The sequence below is a fragment of the Neoarius graeffei genome, chromosome 24 (assembly GCF_027579695.1).
Source record: "Neoarius graeffei isolate fNeoGra1 chromosome 24, fNeoGra1.pri, whole genome shotgun sequence".
NCBI classification, from domain to species: domain Eukaryota; kingdom Metazoa; phylum Chordata; class Actinopteri; order Siluriformes; family Ariidae; genus Neoarius; species Neoarius graeffei.
Genome location: NC_083592.1, coordinates 29844970 through 29864371, shown reverse-complemented (window position 1 = coordinate 29864371; position 19402 = coordinate 29844970). Strand labels below are relative to the sequence as shown.

Genomic DNA, 19402 nt, shown 5'->3' with positions numbered 1-19402 from the left:
AAATTGCGCTGTACATGGATGTGACAACACAGAAAAGAGTCTGTTTTTACTGCCGACGGGAGAGCCCCTGAAGACGCAGTGGCTTAATTTTATTTACTTCAATAATACGCCGTCGAGTCTATCTAAGACGGTGTATGTTTGTCGGAAGCATTTTCCTGAGGAATGTTTCTACAACTTGGGACAGTACAGGGCAGGTTTTGCACATCAACTGTCACTGAAGCCTGGGTCCGTACCAAGCATCCCTGCCGCATCAGCAACAAACACCGAACAAGTAAGTGTATAACTGTTAAGTCGTTTTGCCGTGTTTTAAAATCGGTGCGTTAGCCTAGCAATGGCTACATTAGCTGTGCAGCTAACCACTTCCTGCAGTTAGCCAGGTAATCTGCGCTACAAAACTAAAGAGCATGCAGCATGCTCTGTTAAACTGAGTTTAGTCTGGAAATTGACTGTAACTTATGAGCTTATGTTTGACTATTGCTCCGCAATGCATGTCTTCTGTTGGATAAGCGATATGTTGCTGTAGTCGCTGCTTCTATCCTCTTTGGTTATGGAGTGCGTGTTCAAGCCTAGGGTATTATACGTTCGTAAACTACCACTCCGAACACTCTCACTCTCTGTTCTCTGTGTCACGTTGAGTTTACGAAAGGAGTCCGAGGGAGAACGGGGTTTTGTCTTAGCAGCGTGGCTACAGGCGCTGATAGCAGCGAGTATGTGTGTGCGCAGCTTGGTCAAGCCCCCATGGCCCGCCCCCACCCTCTACCCTTCCCCGCCTCCTGCTTCTCATTAGCAAAACGATGCACTGGGAAAAGCGCTGAAATGGGGCTTTCTCCCAGGAGGCTATATTTACGTGCCGAGGGTTCATTTCGAGAAAGGCTGCGGATATAACATCCGGAAGCCTCCACGAGCCCGTTTAAAGCATCAACAAACCACCATGCCATGGGACCTTTAAAATGTACTCATGTTTTAGCTTATTAGCTTGTTAAACTGTGAGTGGATTTGATTTATCATTGAATACAAATGAGTGAGATCAATTAAATCTACACCGTGATTATTTAGGGCCCCAGGTCACTCGGCACTGAAAAAATTGGGCCTCAGTGTCAAAAAGGTTAAGAATCCCTGACATAGTGGCATGAAGATATGAAGTTTATCTTCTTGTCTTGAAAAATATTTTCACTCGTTTGCTTCACTCACTCATGAATATATTCACCACACGAAGATAAACTTCATACCTTTTATGCAACCATGTAACATCCTCTGTATATAGATATTTAGGCATTGTCGAAAAGCGGAGCTCCTGATGAGTGTATGAGTAAAATATTTACAAGGGCACAAAATCAGCCTGAATAGAATAATATTAGAGCATGTGAACCGTCGAATTGTGTCGTGTCGTATTTCACATCAGTAAATTGCTGCATTGTTTTGTGAGAGTGACACCAATAATGAGATAGACATCACACTTATGATGCATATTCATTCCTTTCTTTGACACAGCATGCCATGTGGCAGAAACATCACCATGACGTTTATTATGGTGTGACTCTGCTGGGTGCCTGGTGGACAGCAGTGAACCAGCGCTTTCACTTTACATCAGTACTATAGAGTTACCAGCGAATATCATCAGACATAAGAACTAATCAATATCGATCCACGGTAGTTTTAGATTATCTACAACTAAGGAACGATGCTCATAATTGTTATTGAACTACACAATAATTATTTAGATGAGTGTACAGAGTAAGAAATCGTTCAGGAAAAAAAACATATGATGCAAAGATGCGTTCCCTGGTATGAAAAAAAACCCTATTTTTTCATCAATATTTTCTGTAAAATGTTTTGGGAAATGATCCCATGTTATTAAAAAAAAAAAGCAAATTAAAAATAAGCGCTGGATTTAAAATCCCATCTATCTTATGTAAATATAGTAATGATACAAATTTCGTTGTCCGATGGTCAAGTGTTTTTGAGATGCGTTGCCTTGCACTTATGATCAGGTTCCCTGTGGTGGTGCACACGTGTCGTACGATCACAAAGCCATCAAAAATCAGGTCAATGCATTACCATATTCTCTTAAGTATGGAGCTCTGCTATTACAAGATCCTAATAATTTTTTGCCCAAATTGTATAACTGAGTTTGCGATAATTTGCATTCCCAATACCTGCAATTAACAAAAATTACTACGTTATATGCTTACATCATCATTCAACGTGACCTGAGCTTGTGCAGAAAATCAGCTTGCATAAACAAACATGTTTCAGTGTCAGCTTAGGGTAATGAGGACGTTTTTTTTATCCTCTCCGTTAGCATGTTGTTTTGTTTACATCTCACTATTGTCTCTCCTGTATTTGTAGCTATCCTGTGAGTTTCGAGTAATCCTACGCTGTGAGGCGACAGCGCTAACCGCTGCACCACTGTGTCGCCCCTTGTGCTTTCTTCCTATGGAGGTTTTTAAACAACTCTCATACTCTGAGATTTTATCTTTGATTGCGATCGCTCACAACTCACGACTCTTTGAAGGTTTTTGTTTTTCCCAGCAAAATCAGGCGGAAAATGGGACGGCGTAAAGCCGGCTTTAGCAGGAGGTGGGCGGAGGGATGCAGAGTAAAAATATTCCCCAAAGGAATATCGTCAGACTTTCAAGTCCATCCATTGCTTGTTTCCTGTCTCTCTTCACAAAGTATAAAAACTCCTTTCTTCTTTTCTTTCCTTCTCAGTGCAGTTTTTCCTTCATTCCACAGACAAACCTGCACTTCGATCCAAGCCATTACCACCATTACAAGTACTGTAGCAGTAATCAGAGCACATTCTGTAAGGAAAGAATCATTTTATTAATGCGAGTACATTTTGGCATTGATGTTAGAACGCAGAAGTCGATTTTTCATATTCCGCCTGATCACCGTAGCCTCAGTGCAATAGCTTTGATTTTCTGAGTCCTGCGTGACTCAAAAAGTGTTCTGTTGCCTTTTGAAGTTCACCTCTATATAGACGGTAAAGAAGCTTTAATCTTTAGGTATTGTCCCAATAATCCTCCACCTTTGATGTCCAAGTGTAGGAAGGGCCCTAAAGAGTGGAGGCGAGGCAGCAGCCGAGGGTCACTGATGGAAACGAATTCACTCTTGCTTCTTTTCTAGGTGACTTTCCCAGAGGATCTCGCAATGCCCTGGATGCTGAGTGGGTCGAAATTCAGCAAACAGCCCACCACCCTGCTGGATCTCTGTTACGGCAAGACGAATAACCTAAACCTTCAGCAAGTGGTGAGTCTGTCAAGCTCAAGTCTACCATTGAGTAATATATTTCATTTGGTAGATATTATCGTCCGTTTTTTGTGGGTTGACGGATGGAGAGTATGGTCTTTATGGGTCCCATGTTTTAAAATCAGAATGAGATTTAGCATCTGTCCCCAGTGTGAGCCTGCAGATAACTGCGAGCCCTCATCTCATCCATTGTCTTGGTGGCAAATCCCACCCCTGGTGACCGTCTCTATTGTGTCATATCACAGTATCACTAAGCCAACCGCTCCTTGGTCTGTGTTACAATGGAAATCAATTTAGCTCCCAGTAGATTTCATAAACTGTCAACACTCCGAATGAACAGGCAGTGGCTGCCCTCATGTTGCTCATTTCCATACCTCATCGTCACACATTATTCTGATTCACATGGTAAATATATATGTTTTATAAATGCAGTACAAAATATACATTCAGTAAGGATTCAAACAGAACCGTTGCTCAAGTCATGTTTGTCTTACAACAAATAGCATTCAAGTCAAAGCTCTTCATTGTCATGTGGACAGAATATACAGTGAAATTCCTACTTGCATGCTGTTCCTCAAGACTACCACAACACTGCAGATACAGCCCAAAGACAACACCAGTAGAGGCTTTGCACCATCACGTGACCCCCATAGCAACAGTAACTACGCCACCGTGACAGGGCGCACACTTGTAGTGCTTCATTCAGACGAGTTAGTGGTTATTGATCAGTATGAGAAGGTTTTGCTGCGTTTTTGGATATGCAAATCATTTTGAACAAAACAAAGACATCAGATTTTTTAATTTACCAAAAGTAATTCATCATCAGGGGAAAAAAACTAGAGAGATTTCTAAACGTAGAAGGGAAAAATGGCTCGCAAACATTCAGCGGGACTCGGTGTCGAAAGGAGAGGTCAAAAACCCAATGGTATGCTCACTTCATTTCCACGAAGGTAAGAATTAAAAAAAATGTAAAAAATAAAATTAAAAAGCGCATTTACATTCGGGGATTCTTCAGAGTGCGTTGTGCGCACACTTGGGACCCAGTCATTATGGGAAACACCTGACGCTGATTTGAGCACAATCAGCACGCGCTGTAAAGACACAGAGACTTTGCAAAGTATTATCATTCTCACTGTCACATTTGTTTCTAGCCATGTTTATGGCTCTGCTTTTGGTTTCATTTGTGTGTGTGTGTGTTTTTTTTTATGCCTCCGCCACCGTAAGGTGCAAGAGGCATTATGTTTTCGGGTTGTCCGTGCGTGCATCTGTGCATGCGTCCTGAAACCTTGTGAACGCGATATCTCAAAGGCTAATGAAAGGAATTTCACGAAACTTTCACCATTTGTGCATTTGGGGACAAAGATAAACTGATTAGATTTTGAGAACAAAAGGTCTAAGGTCAAGGTCACTGTGAGGTCAAATGTCTGTCTGCGTGTGTCCATCCCGAAACCCTGTGAACGCGATATCTCAAAGGCTAATGAAAGGAATTTCACCAAACTTTCACCATTCGTGTGCTTTGGGACGATCATGAACTGATTAGATTTTGGGATCAAAAGGTCTAAGGTCAAGGTCACTGTGAGGTCACATGTCTGTCTGAAAACCTTGTGAACACAATATCTCCAAGGTGAATGAAAGGAATTTCACCAAACTTTCACCATTCGTATGCTTTGGGACGATCATGAACTGGTTAGATTTTGAGATCAAAAGGTCTAAGGTCAAGGTCACTGTGAGGTCAAATGTCTGTCCGAAAACCTTGTGAACACAATGTCTCCAAGGCTGATACAAGTAATTTCACCAGGTCAAGATTACTGTGAGGTCAAATGTCCATCCCCAAATCACAACTTAATAAGACGTGTAGTCTACCGGGCGGAGGCATCCCCATCGACACCGTTGGCGTCAAGTTCTATCTAGTTTTTTTTGTTTGTTTGTTTTTTTGTAAATATCACGCCTGATAATAAACACTCTTCCTGCACTTAGATCCATCTACCGCTGCGTACCTGAGAGAATACTTCACAAAGTCTCATTGAAAACAGTGTCCTTATATGCGTGTGCTGATTGCATCAGGTGTTTCCCATAATGACTGGGTCCCAAGTGGGCGCACAATGCGCTCTGAAGGATCCCCGAATGCAAATGCACTTTTTAAGTCTCAGTGAAGGTGAGGTTCCGCCAAGCTGCTGTGTTGAGGCTCATGTTCACGTCGCTGTATAAGAATGAGCACCCTGCTGCAGTTGTGAAATATTTTTTGGAATTCTTACCTTTATGGAAATGAAGTGAGCATACCATAAGGTTTTTGACCTCTCTTTTCGACACAGAGTCCCGTTGAACGTTTTTCCCCATTTTCCCCTTTACGTTTAGAAATTTCTGTAGTTTTTTTCCCCCAATGATGAATCACTTTTGATAAATTAAAAAAATCTGGTGTCTTTGTTTTGTTCAAAACCTTCTCATACTGATCCATAACCACTAACTCGGCTAAATGAAGTACTACAAGCGCTCCCCCTGTCATGGCGCCCTAGTTACCGTTGCTATGGGGGTCATGTGGCGGTGCAAAGCTTCTATAGAACACCTTCCCAACATGAACCGATTAGAGTTTCTGGGTAATTGTAGAATTTCAGACTATCATTTGTAACCCCTCTCTCTCTCTCCTCTGCTGTGCGCCCACCAGGATTCAGGATGTTCATCTTGAACTGCAGTGTACAATACTTATTACTTTGGAGTGGAAAAAAAATCCTTTGAATGGCTTGAGGCAGCACATGACTTCAATCATCCTGCATTAGACTAGGCTGCAAAGTGTACAAGGGAATGTAATGGATGATGCACAAAAATAGGAGATTTTTAAAAAGAGGCTTTTTGTATCATCCTCTAAATGTCTGTACAAATCATTTCACTTGGGAAGGACAGGTTTGAACACATTTTCACACTGTACTTTGTTTACAGTACTATGTAAAAGTCACAGACATGCTATATTTATACACTTTTTGACTTGCATATTTATATAATGGCCACTGCATTAGTGTGTCAGGAGTAAAGAGGGGGTGGCTCGTATAAATGGGCTAACATGGCTAAACCCCGCCCCTTTCCCTATCTTTCAAAGGTAAAACAAAAATCAGTATAAGGTTTCATATTTTGGTCATCGACTTCATCTTATCTGCAGTTAACAAACATTTTAAAGAGGTTTTTTTTTTCTTTTTCTGAAACTGAGTGCTATAGTACCAGTAGCGATCGTACAAAAGAAACCACACAGAATGACACGAAGTGAGGCTGTGGGCTGACCGAAAGGAGCTCAGTGTTGTCGGCAGAGATACTGTAATTTCACGCAGCCAGTCAGCAGCAGCCATGTGACGTGACTGCACAGCATGGCACGCCTTCCTTGTTTTGAGCTCCAATGGGTTAATATATTCTAGCCCATTTTGGGGACGTTTCCATAATACATCACCATTAGGTGTGTTGCAGACTCAGCTGCAGGTGTGATGAATTTGAACAAAGTGGATAATTTACTCTGTCGGTATTTTTCCATTGAAATATGTTTGGATAAACTGAAAGTTGATACATTGAGCACACATTGTCAAAAAAAAAGTACAAATTACACACAAGGACAGATGATAAAACCTGAAGTTTAGTGTTTTTTTTTTTTTAGTTTGAACAAAAGGGTTACAATTTTTCTATGTAGTGTTTGTTATTCAAACAAAATGCAGTTCAGGTTCAATTTATTTAATACAGTTTTTTTTGTGTGTGTGTTATACAAACCCCGATTCCAAAAAAGTTGGGACAAAGTACAAATTGTAAATAAAAACAGAATGCAATGATGTGGAAGTTTCAAAATTCCATATTTTATTCAGAATAGAACATAGATGACATACCAAATGTTTAAACTGAGAAAATGTATAATTTAAAGAGAAAAATTAGGTGATTTTAAATTTCATGACAACAACACATCTCAAAAAAGTTGGGACAAGGCCATGTTTACCACTGTGAGACATCCCCTTTTCTCTTTACAACAGTCTGTAAACGTCTGGGGACTGAGGAGACAAGTTGCTCAAGTTTAGGGATAGGAATGTTAACCCATTCTTGTCTAATGTAGGATTCTAGTTGCTCAACTGTCTTAGGTCTTTTTGTCGTATCTTCCATTTTATGATGCGCCAAATGTTTTCTATGGGTGACAGATCTGGACTGCAGGCTGGCCAGTTCAGTACCCGGACCCTTCTTCTACGCAGCCATGATGCTGTAATTGATGCAGTATGTGGTTTGGCATTGTCATGTTGGAAAATGCAAGGTCTTCCCTGAAAGAGACGTCGTCTGGATGGGAGCACATGTTGCTCTAGAACCTGGATATACTTTTCAGCATTGATGGTGTCTTTCCAGATGTGTAAGCTGCCCGTGCCACACACACTAATGCAACCCCATACCATCAGAGATGCAGGCTTCTGAACTGAGCGCTGATAACAACTTGGGTCGTCCTTCTCCTCTTTAGTCCGAATGACACGGCGTCCCTGATTTCCATAAAGAACTTCAAATTTTGATTCGTCTGACCACAGAACAGTTTTCCACTTTGCCACAGTCCATTTTAAATGAGCCTTGGCCCAGAGAAGACGTCTGCGCTTCTGGATCATGTTTAGATACGGCTTCTTCTTTGAACTATAGAGTTTTAGCTGGCAACGGCGGATGGCACGGTGAATTATGTTCACAGATAATGTTCTCTGAAAATATTCCTGAGCCCATTTTGTAATTTCCAATACAGAAGCATGCCTGTATGTGATGCAGTGCCGTCTAAGGGTCCGAAGATCACGGGCACCCAGTATGGTTTTCCGGCCTTGACCCTTACGCACAGAGATTCTTCCAGATTCTCTGAATCTTTTGAAGATATTATGCACTGTAGATGATGATATGTTCAAACTCTTTGCAATTTTACACTGTCGAACTCCTTTCTGATATTGCTCCACTATTTGTCGGTGCAGAATTAGGGGGATTGGTGATCCTCTTCCCATCTTTACTTCTGAGAGCCGCTGCCACTCCAAGATGCTCTTTTTATACCCAGTCATGTTAATGACCTATTGCCAACTGACATAATGAGTTGCAATTTGGTCCTTCAGCTGTTCCTTTTTTGTACCTTTTAACTTTTCCAGCCTCTTATTGCCCCTGTCCCAACTTTTTTGAGATGTGTTGCTGTCATGAAATTTCAAATGAGCCAATATTTGGCATGAAATTCCAAAATGTCTCACTTTCGACATTTGATATGTTGTCTATGTTCTATTGTGAATACAATATCAGTTTTTGAGATTTGTAAATTATTGCATTCCGTTTTTATTTACAATTTGTACTTTGTCCCAACTTTTTTGGAATCGGGGTTGTATATATCACACATACATATAAAAAAAATATGTATGTGTGTGTGTGTATATATATATATATATATATATATATATATATATATATATAGAGAGAGAGAGAGAGAGAGAGAGAGAGAGATTTTGTGTGTGTGTGTGTGTGTGTGTGTGTATTTATGGCATAATCACCTGCATAAATCCCCTGGAAGCCATGACCTAATGGTTAGAGAAGCAGCTTTGGGACCAAAAGGTTGCTGGTTCAGTTCTCTGGACCAACAGGAATGGCTGAAGTGCCCTTGAGCAAGGCATCTAATCCCCAACTGCTCCCCAGACTGCTCTAGGTATGTTGTACATTGCTCTGGATAAAAGTGTGTATATATATATATATATATATCCGTCTCAGAAACTGGTCTTTCATTTGGGACATTATGGTCAAAAAATAAATTTTCTAATTTTACTTTTTTTTTTGCATTTACCGAACACTCAATGTTTCTTTTGTCATGTTTAATAAGAATAAAGGTAGTATCTTGCTTTATCTGGCCTCCACTGTGGAAAATTTTTTTGATTACAATTCAAATGCTTTTGTAAAATTGATTTACATATAAAATAACTACATCATGAAGAATTAAAGCCCCTCCTTCACAGATGAGTGAAAATATTGAATAATTTTCCTCTTTTTGATTGCTTGGGTTAAAAATGCCAAATTATGATGACTGAATTGATTATTCACTTACATCTGAATAATATGATACATTTTGGGTATTTGATATGGCGAAATAGGACACAATGGAAAAATCAAGAACACACCGGAAAGATGAGAATAATGGCGGTGGTAAAAGAACAGCGACTGTACCGGCTGAAGGTCGCGTGGGTCTCTGCTGTGACGCACGAGCAACGGGACATCACTACCGCACTGGATGGAGCGGGGGCGGGGCAAAATGACTGGCTGTAGACTCTATCAAAAGTTTGATCTAATGGTTCGATCGATGGTTGCAAAATATTGGCCAAAAATATGCAAACACTATGAAATATGAAAGTAAGATGAAAAAGAAACATTCTATTGCCTTATACTGCAAGACTAAAACAAAATAAAACTGTCAAAACTCACCTTTTCAGTGATTAACGTCCAAACAGATCACTCGCGTAACAGAAAGGCTGCAAATGGAAGCACGATCAACTTCTAACTGTTGGAGTGGAAAATTCCATTCTACACATGCAAATTGTTAATGTGTGTCCTTCCCCTCACACAAATAACACGGTACGGTAAAAAATAGACCACAACTCATTTTATAGCTCAGAAATTCATACAAGACCAGCTACCATCGTAACACATTCTGTAAGAAACATATTCTATACCTAACTTTCAGCTTTCGTTTTAAAAACAAAATCGCAGATTTATAACTAAATTTTTATATGGCGTAGTGATTTTAAGTTACTAATTTTGGTGAGGTAGTGACCTTGACCCTGAGGCTTTCCGTTTAGATCAAAACACATGATCGTATTGGTTTTGGGTCTGCGGAAAATGGAGTTACAACGGTGATCAAATATTTTGCATGATGTTTTATTACGGTTATGATTATTCTGTGAGCGCACCAATCCTTAGGTGTATACAGTTACAACTTAAAATACAATTAGTGATAACTGTAGACTTTTGTGGACTGCAACCTTTTTAAGGGAATGCGATGTAGTCAACCATTTATCATGTCCCAGATCAAGCCGCCATTTTTCCACAAATTTGCAGAATTTTTGCCAAATTCTGAATAGAGTATTCACATCAAAGATTTAGTTTTATCTGTATTATTTCTTTCATCATTTTATTTCAAATTAAAACCAACATCACCATTCAAAACCATATAGTTTATTGACTGTGAGTATATTTAGTGGGGCACCCCCACAGTACCCAGTTTCTGAGACAGACCCATATATATATGTGTGTGTGTATATATATATATATATATATATATATATATATATATATATATATATATATATATATGTGTGTGTGTGTGTGTGTGTGTGTGTGTGTGTGTGTGTATATATGTATGTGTGTATATATATATATATATATATATATATATATATATATATATATATATATATATAAATAATATATGTGTGTGTGTGTGTGTGTGTGTATATATATATATATATATATATATATATATATATATATATATATATAATGTGTGTGGTGTGTATGTAAAATATTATCTATTATTCACTGTACCCCCTCCCTCAAAAAAAAACACCAGCCGCCACTGCTTCCAGATGTTACAGGATTATATCTGTATTTAATTGGACTAGATTTAAGTAAAACACTTTTTTGCTGAGAACATCATCGACGCTAGCTGGGATTTTACTTGCAGAGACGGAAGAAGAAAAGATGTCTGTAACATCCTACCAGTCACATTCCTTTCAAAACTGTGCAACAGTGTAATGTATGCTGTTTTAAATATGAAAGCAAATTATAATTTGATTAAATTCTTACTGGTTGTTTTATACTTCAGGAGTGGACAAATCATAAACTCATTATTGAGCCCACTGGGAAAGTAAAAGCTCCGGTATGCTCGCCCACTCCCATGTATTGTTTTCCTGGGCATCTAATTTGTCATCGTCGTCACTGCCGAACTCAATCCGGGCTCACGGCGAACCATGTTTAGTTGACTTGCCCAGAATTGCAGCAGTAGGGTGACCAGTTCCTTTCTCCACCCTCACATTCACACCTATGGACAATTTAGAGTAGCCAGTTAACCTAACTGCATGTCTTTGGACTGTGGGAGGAAACCCACACAGAGAGAACAGAAAGTCCCCCATTGGCCACTGGGCTCGAACCCAGAACCTTCTTGCTGTGAGGCAACAGTGCTAACCACTACACCATCGTGCCACCCAGGGCATCTACTGTAATTATCTCAGCTAAAAAACAGCACTTAGTCATTGTGTATAAAAAACTAGAGAGATTTCTAAACGTAGAAGGGAAAAATGGCTGACAAACATTCGGCGGGACTCGGTGTCGAACGGAGAGGGGTAAAAAAACAAAACAAAACCCTGATGGTATGCTCACTTCATTTCCATGAAGGTAAGAATTAAAATAATAATAATTTCAAAACTGCAGTGCGGTGCTCATTCTTATCCAGTGAAGTGAACATGAGCGTTAGAGACAAAGTGCAGCGAGGTGCTCAAGCTCATGTTCACTTTGCTGTACAAGAATGAGCACCTCGCTGCACTTTGCATGTTTGTGAGCCATTTTTCCCTTCTGTGTTTAGAAATCTCTCTAGTTTTTTTCCCCCCTGATGATGATTAACTTTTGCTAAATTAAAAAAATCTGATGTCTTTGTTTTATTCAGAACGATTTGCACGTCCAAAAATGCAGTAAAACCTTCCCATACTGATCAATAACAACTAACTCGACTAAATGAAGCACTACAAGTTGCTTCCTATCATGGCGCCCTAGTTACCGTTGCTATGGGAGTCACGTGATGGTGCGAAGCCTCTACATGTTTACACTTCACTGATTGAGTAAAGGGAGAAAACCATTACCGTTATATTGAAAAGACAAGAAAATGGATACACTACCACTTTATTTGGTTGAATGTCAATGTTTTAAGCAAACCACCTTCGTCAGACTTGTCTTCTTTAAAAATTACCCATAAATCTTCCTGGACATCAAATCAAAATCAAATTACAAATAATTGGAAGCCAAGCATGACCTAATGCTTGAGAATGAGAGATTTACATTTGTTATCAGCTGGGGGAAATTGTGTGTCATTCATAGCTGTAGAAATAGAAATCGCGTGGAGACTATTTTCAGGGTGTCTGGATATTTTCCCCCCTCTGTGTCCAAGAGTAATTGTTTGTCAAATAGATTGTCCCTACTCTGTTCTCAGCTTTGTAGAGCTTCAAGAGAGATTTCACCCTAAATTTCACTCGGTTCCTTTCCCATTTCCACACCCTCCTATTCTCCATGGTGGGCAAAATAACAAAAGGGAATGTCATGAAGCAATTTGAATTTAAAGTGGATTTTTCTTTGACCACCGTCCCTGGAGAGCAACAGCATAGATGCACACGAGGAGTTTTCTTTTATTTATTTATTTATTTGATTATTTTAATGCTTGATCGTGCAATTTCTGACAAAATAACGAGCAGGTCTTTTAGTAAAGTAGTTTGCACAAAGGAAAAAACTGTTATAAACAGCACTCATAGATTTTCTAATCAGCATGATGTGAATGAACAGAAATTGCAGAGTGGCATTTTATTTTAATCACTGTTCTCTTTATTGATTAATGTTGTGCTATCAGGCTTAAAATATGGTAATAATCTTTTTAACATTTGATGAGTTTCATCAGAGTCAGACTGGGAGATGGTAAATGGGGACTGTGGGGGTTTTCAGCAGCACCTTCACAGCCTTAATGACGTTGGGCTATAACGAGGCCTCATATGGCGCTGGGTTCAAGTCATTAGAAGACGACGGTGCCATTTCATTCGTGGTTAAATGAATTCAAATAGTGTTTGACTCATAGATAGTACGCATCTGGTGACTTAACTCCTCTAACATGTGATGCATTTCATTTTCTTTCACTGCATTTGTAAGACACATTGTTCATCTGATTAAACCACTTAATGATGATTTATTATTCATATAGTGATTCGCAAACGTAATAGATCCCATTGTTTTGGCTACATTTAGAGGTGATTCGTTTCAAAGCCAACTTTAACTTGAGGACAGACTGCAAAATAAAAAGCGCATCGCTTAAAGAATGAATTGCGAGGCAAGTGTTGGTGGTGTAGTTGTGAGAACGAGCTGTCCAGAGTTCTCCATGATCCTGTGTGCACAGAGAGAAGCAGACAGTTGAATGTAGACAGGGATGATTAGGCATGGCAGGACAGATGGGGAAACACATGGGGCTGGACAGGCAAGCGGTTTCTTACACACACGCGCGTACCTACATGGTGGGAGGAGCTTCCTGCAGCTGCATCTCCCTCGTTAGCACTAGGCAGTAGCTGTCAAAATGGATGCGTTTAGGCTCACCTCTCAAAGCCGTGTGTGTGTAAGTCGAAGAAATACAGCTATTCCAGTTCCAGTGGTATTAGCTTTTAATATTCATCTCCAATATGAACTGAGCAGTATAAAAGCATACTGTCTGTGTGTGCAAAATTTAAGACTAACTTCAAATCACATTGCAAAATATATATTTCCAGTTGCATTTCCACGAACAACAACATACAATGGCTGCCAAAAAATAAAATGGAGTCATTTTATCAGTGCAGTCACTGGCATTTTATTTTCAGTGTGTAAACTGATATGATTGTACCATATTTAAAAAAAAATGTTACAAACTTTAAAAATTACATTGACATTTCCGATTGCACTTTTTCAACACGGCCAAAAATAAAAAGGTTCGTTTTTGCATTTTCGCTGTTAGTGAGGTAGATCTGTCAAACAAACATCAAACATTTGGGGAGGGTCATTTTGGCGTTTTTTAGGAAATTAATATTAATATATTTAGCCACTGTCTGAAAGCAGAGCTCCTGATGAGTGTATGAGTAAAATATTTACAAGGGCACAAAATCAACCTGAATAGAATAATGATATTAGAGAATATATGAACCATTGAATTGTGTCGTGGCGTGTATTTTATGTCAATAAATTGCTGCATTGTCTTATGACAGTGACACCAATAATGAGAGATTACATCGCAGTTATGATACATATTTATTCCTTTCTTTGACACAGTATGCCATGCACCAGAAACAACACCATGACATTTATTATGGTGTGACTCTGCTGGGTGCCTGATGGACAGCAGTGAACCAGCACTTTCACTTTACATCAGTACTATACAGTTGCAATTGAATATCAAACTTGATATGTCAAACAGTTGTCTGCTTTAATCTTTCACGTCCATGTGCAGTGCCATTAGGACTAATTACCATGCACCTGTTCCTGATTAGAGCTCAATCACAGCACATACATATAAGGACTCTCAGTAACACAGACTTTGCAAAGTATACACTCTGCACTCTCCGTCTAACATTACCAAGCCTTGTATTTTGTATCTCTTTTGTGGTTTTGACCCTGTTTGTGTTTTTGGACTTTGAGTATTGTATTACCTCTGAGATCCTGTCTGTGCCTCACTCAACCACTGCCTGTTTTTTCAACTCTGTCTTTGTCTGCGTTTTGGATCTGTTTGCTAGCATGCTTTCAATAAAACTCTTCCTGCACTTACATCCGTCTATCGCCCTTACATAACAGAAACTGTCAACTGTCCAAGCTAGTGGACTAATAAAACTGTTTTAACAGGTTTTATATGAAACTGTCGTGAATATTTTCCGTAAAATATGTTCATAAATAATCCCACGTCATATTTTAGCGCTGGATAAAAACCCTTCTATCTTATGTAAATAAAAGTACAAAATTTTCATTGTCCAGTGATCAAGTGTTCCCTGTTGTGTTACGTGTTTGTACGTACGGAAGTCGTATGGTAAAGCCTTTAAAAATCAGGTTGATGCATTACCATATCCTCTTAGGTATGGAGCTCCACTATCAATGAAGCTGTCTTTACAAACTGGCATCACAAAATGTTCACCAAATTTTCAGTTTTTATTTTGGCAGACATTGCATGTTGCTGTTCGTGGAAATACAATTAAATGTTTTGCAACTGAATTTGAATCTCATCTCATCTCATTATCTCTAGCCGCTTTATCCTGTCCTACAGGGTCGCAGGCAAGCTGGAGCCTATCCCAGCTGACTACGGGCGAAAGGCGGGGTACACCCTGGACAAGTCGCCAGGTCATCACAGGGCCGACACATAGACACAGACAACCATTCACACTCACATTCACACCTACGGTCAATTTAGAGTCACCAGTTAACCTAACCTGCATGTCTTTGGACTGTGGGGGAAACCGGAGCACCCAGAGGAAACCCACGCGGACACGGGGAGAACATGCAAACTCCACACAGAAAGGCCCTCGCCGGCCACGGGGCTCGAACCCAGGACCTTCTTGCTGTGAGGCGACAGCACTAACCACTACACCACTGTGCCGCCCCCTGAATTTGAATCATGGCTTAAATTTTGCACGCACATACACAGGAAACATGACTGCAAATTCATGTTCGAATTAGCATTTAAGCCTGGAGTATGCTGCCATAACTCTGTGTAAGATGTAGATTTCTGGGAGCATTGGCGGCATCGTTCTCAGCGACACTGTTACATTTCGTCATGTCAGTGGAATGTTGGACGAGTTCAGTAGCACAGAGTTTATATGCAAGACTACATCTGGAACATGAGAAGGGGTGAGAAGTTGAATTACATTTATCTTTCATGTTTTGGATGTTGGACGATGTGTGATTTAGGTGCAGGATTACAGCATAATATTTAGCTTTCCTGTATCCTGCTGTAAATCCTGTAGCAGTTGTAAAAAAATAAAAAATCCAACATGAACATTGGGTATAACTGGCTTCAGTGCTAGTTCTCACTGCCATGCTTAAAGCTGTTAGCGTTTTGAAGGCAGTTAGATATGGTGAGAATAGCAGTTGGGCTTCTCATCTGGAATAATTTCACACTTAAATTTATTCTGGCCATACTAGAGCACCATGTGCGTCCACTAAATCAAGGCTACAAATTAGCCATAAGTCGTCTCTAATGGAGAGTATCTGATGCCTGGAGATGTTTTGTCCTGACATTGTGGTCAAAAGGCAAAACTGGATTTCTGAAAGTCTGCCAAAGGCAGACAGGAAAGAGACTACAGAACAAATTGAAACCAAAATGCTTTGCATCAATAGGACAACTGGAAAGGTGACGGATTATACCTCGGGGACGCAAAGCATTTCATTTTATTTGACAGCACTTGCTTGCTTGTGTTCTACCATTTGGAAATCTGTGAGGATATTTTACTTACAGTTACAGCATCATGGTTTATTCTATCCACATTCACTGGATATGAGCAATCGTGCACTCTGACTGGCTACTCTACTACTAGGATATCAGTTCATATACTGTGAGTAGAGAAAAACAAAATGGCGGAGTGTGTTGCTGAACCAACTCGTACAGGAGCTGATAGCCGCTATAAGCCATGTACTACGAGACTGAGTGGAATAACTGTTTTATTCTATCCACATTCACTGGATTTTGAGAAATGGAGCTTTTTTTTTTTTTTTTTGCAAATTCGATAAATAAAAACTTTATACAAAACATCCGACAAAATCATTTACACTTAGAATGTAAACAAACCGGCAAAATGACGGGATCATTTTGTGAAAAATGCTGTAATAATAATTCTTGGAAAAAAAGATATGTTCTTACCATCAAATACTTTCATTCCATAATTTGTTGCTTTTTTTCATTTTTGGAGGGGGGTTTGTTTTCAAGTAGAGTTTTTATTTCGTCCTCAGTTGGTTCAGCAACACACTCTGCCATTATTTTCTTCTTCTTTAGGGTTTTTTTTGGTGGTTGGCAAACCAACTTAAAGGTGCATTATTGCCACCGACTGGACTGGAGTGTGGAACAGGAGATTTTTTTTTTGGGGGGGGAATATTAATCTGTTTCTTTTAAATATTTGATACTGCCATTTTGTTTTTCTCTACTCACTGTATTTGAGCTGATATCCTAGTAGTAGAGTAGCCAATCGGAGCATGCAATTTTTCATATCCAGTGAATGTGGATAAAATAATCATAATATTTGAGCCTCCCACCTAATATTACAAGCAGCCGTCACTGGTCTTTGGGCAACACAAAACTATAAACGACAAACAGATTGTTAAAGTGTAAGCCGTTTGGTGTTTGTGGCAAAATTAGAAGAAGAAGCCTTTATCATATGCACACTCAAGCACAGTGAAATTCGCCCTCTGTATTTAACCCATCTGAAGCAGTGAACATACAAGTGAACAATGAGCGCACACACACATACCCAGAGCAGCGGGCAGCTACGGTATGCTACAGCGCCCGGGGAGCAGTTGGGGGTTAGGTGCCTCGCTCAAGGGCACTTCAGCCATGATACAGAGGGAGGGGAAGTGCTGTTCATCATTCACTCAACTCCCCTCACATTTTTCCTGCCAGTCCCAGGAATTGAACCAACAACCTTTTGGGCCCAAGTCTGCTTCTTTAACCTTCACGCCATGACTGCCCCCATGCACCATATATGCACAATATTTTATAACCAGATATTTAGTTTGTTTATTTATAGGAACCCTATGACAGTATGTTGCTCTTTCACACTGGATTCTCTTTAGAACTCTTTAGAAGATAACATTACCCCCCTTCCCCCTAATAACTGCCCGTAGTGTTGCCCGTATCCGTTTTGTAATAGGTGTTTGATCCTCATTTCCACAGCTCATGTCAAAGCTATGCCTTGGCTGCACTTTGGTCTTGTTATTATTTCTATCACCTTGAGCTACTTTGTGGCATTCCACAAACAGAGGCCCCTCATTGTGCCGGCAGCTCTGACTGGTGTCCAACAAGCCTGGACCAGCAGGACCGCTCTGTTTCAGGCAGGTGCAAGGCCCCCTGCAGCCAGTCACCTGTGTCCAGCTCTCTGGCTTTTTCACGACTGTTGACATTGCTTTCTCCTTCACCTACTTCCTGCAGAGCGCCCTGGAGTCCAAGCTCAGCCAGCTGTTCAAACACCTGCATGGAATGAGACAGACCCTCAGCTTCATCCTGGCTCCTCGTCAAGATCCTGACAATCCCGCAGTACACACGACTCCTACAGCCATCTACACTCGGCTGCTGAACCAGTCGCACCACTGCTGCACAATCCTGGACCGCTGTTGCCTCGACCTCCTGACCCTGTCTCTCATCGTGCCCTCGGCACCCTGGGTAAGCCGATCACCTTGCTGCAGCCCTCTTTGGCTTTCCTGATATCCATCATTTGTTGTGCCATTGTTAGCTCAAAGCTTCAGCATGTTTTAGGTATCCAGGGTGACATGAAGGTTGTCCTTGTTTTGGAAACCGATACATTTGCACATGACAATTAGCCTGCATGAGGGATTCAGGAGCTAGGCACAGGAATGTGCACAGTGGAAAAACAAAGCGAAGAATGCAAAACAGTGAAATGTAGCTGCTGATGTTGAAACGAGTTATTCAAGCATAGAATTCAGACCTCTCATTACTAACTAACTAACTAACTGGGATATCACTGAAGTTGTTTCCCTATAAAATGTGTGCTGTTTAATTATGAGGCCTGTACAAGTAATTGAAGCAAAATGTAGACTCGGATGCTCGGAACACCCACAATGATGTAATACAGGAAACAGCAGTCGTTCTCAAATAAAAATCCTTTATCCTATTTCCACCCATAGCAACCACGTTGCGTCATGGTCCCACCTGATCTGGGTCATTTGGTGTCTCTGAGCTCTCACCTCATGTGTCTGGCTTTGGTCATATTAACTATACTTGGGGTGATTTAGAGAAAAAAAGACGCAAGCGTTCAGGCTATTGTTCCTCCTTTAACTCCCCATGGACTAGCTCATCTGTGGGCTTAAATATGACACAGCCAGACCCACATTAACCCCTGCGTTGCCCATTTCAAACCCTGCTTCACACCCAGGGGCTTTAAAAAAACGTGCATTATTCATTCCCCATTCAAATGACATGCTATCCGGTCGTGACGGAGCATAATGAAACCTGACGCTGTTTAGAATTCTGACTTGCCTCGACAGTAGCTGAGAGCAGACACAGCTCGAGAGATTTGTAGATCTCTCGTATGTAGTGCAATTCAGATTTTGCTGTCGAGTCAAATTCATAATCCAGTTATGCAAAGCGTCCTTTGTCTAGGCTTATACTAATGGCTTGCAATCAGTGCACAAATACCAGAGATCCCTCTCCACTTAT

The 19402-nt window shown here is 40.3% G+C and overlaps 1 protein-coding gene across 2 annotated transcripts in view; it reads left to right on the top strand.

Annotated features, from left to right (window-relative positions):
- The window catches only part of LOC132872795 (uncharacterized), a 149109-nt gene that overhangs the window by 60207 nt on the left and 69500 nt on the right, over window positions 1-19402 (top strand). For both annotated transcript variants that reach the window (XM_060907883.1, XM_060907884.1), the window contains 2 exons: window positions 3130-3252; window positions 18158-18388. In XM_060907883.1, the coding sequence (XP_060763866.1) occupies window positions 3130-3252; window positions 18158-18388 (354 nt within the window). The remainder of the gene's footprint in view (window positions 1-3129; window positions 3253-18157; window positions 18389-19402) is intronic.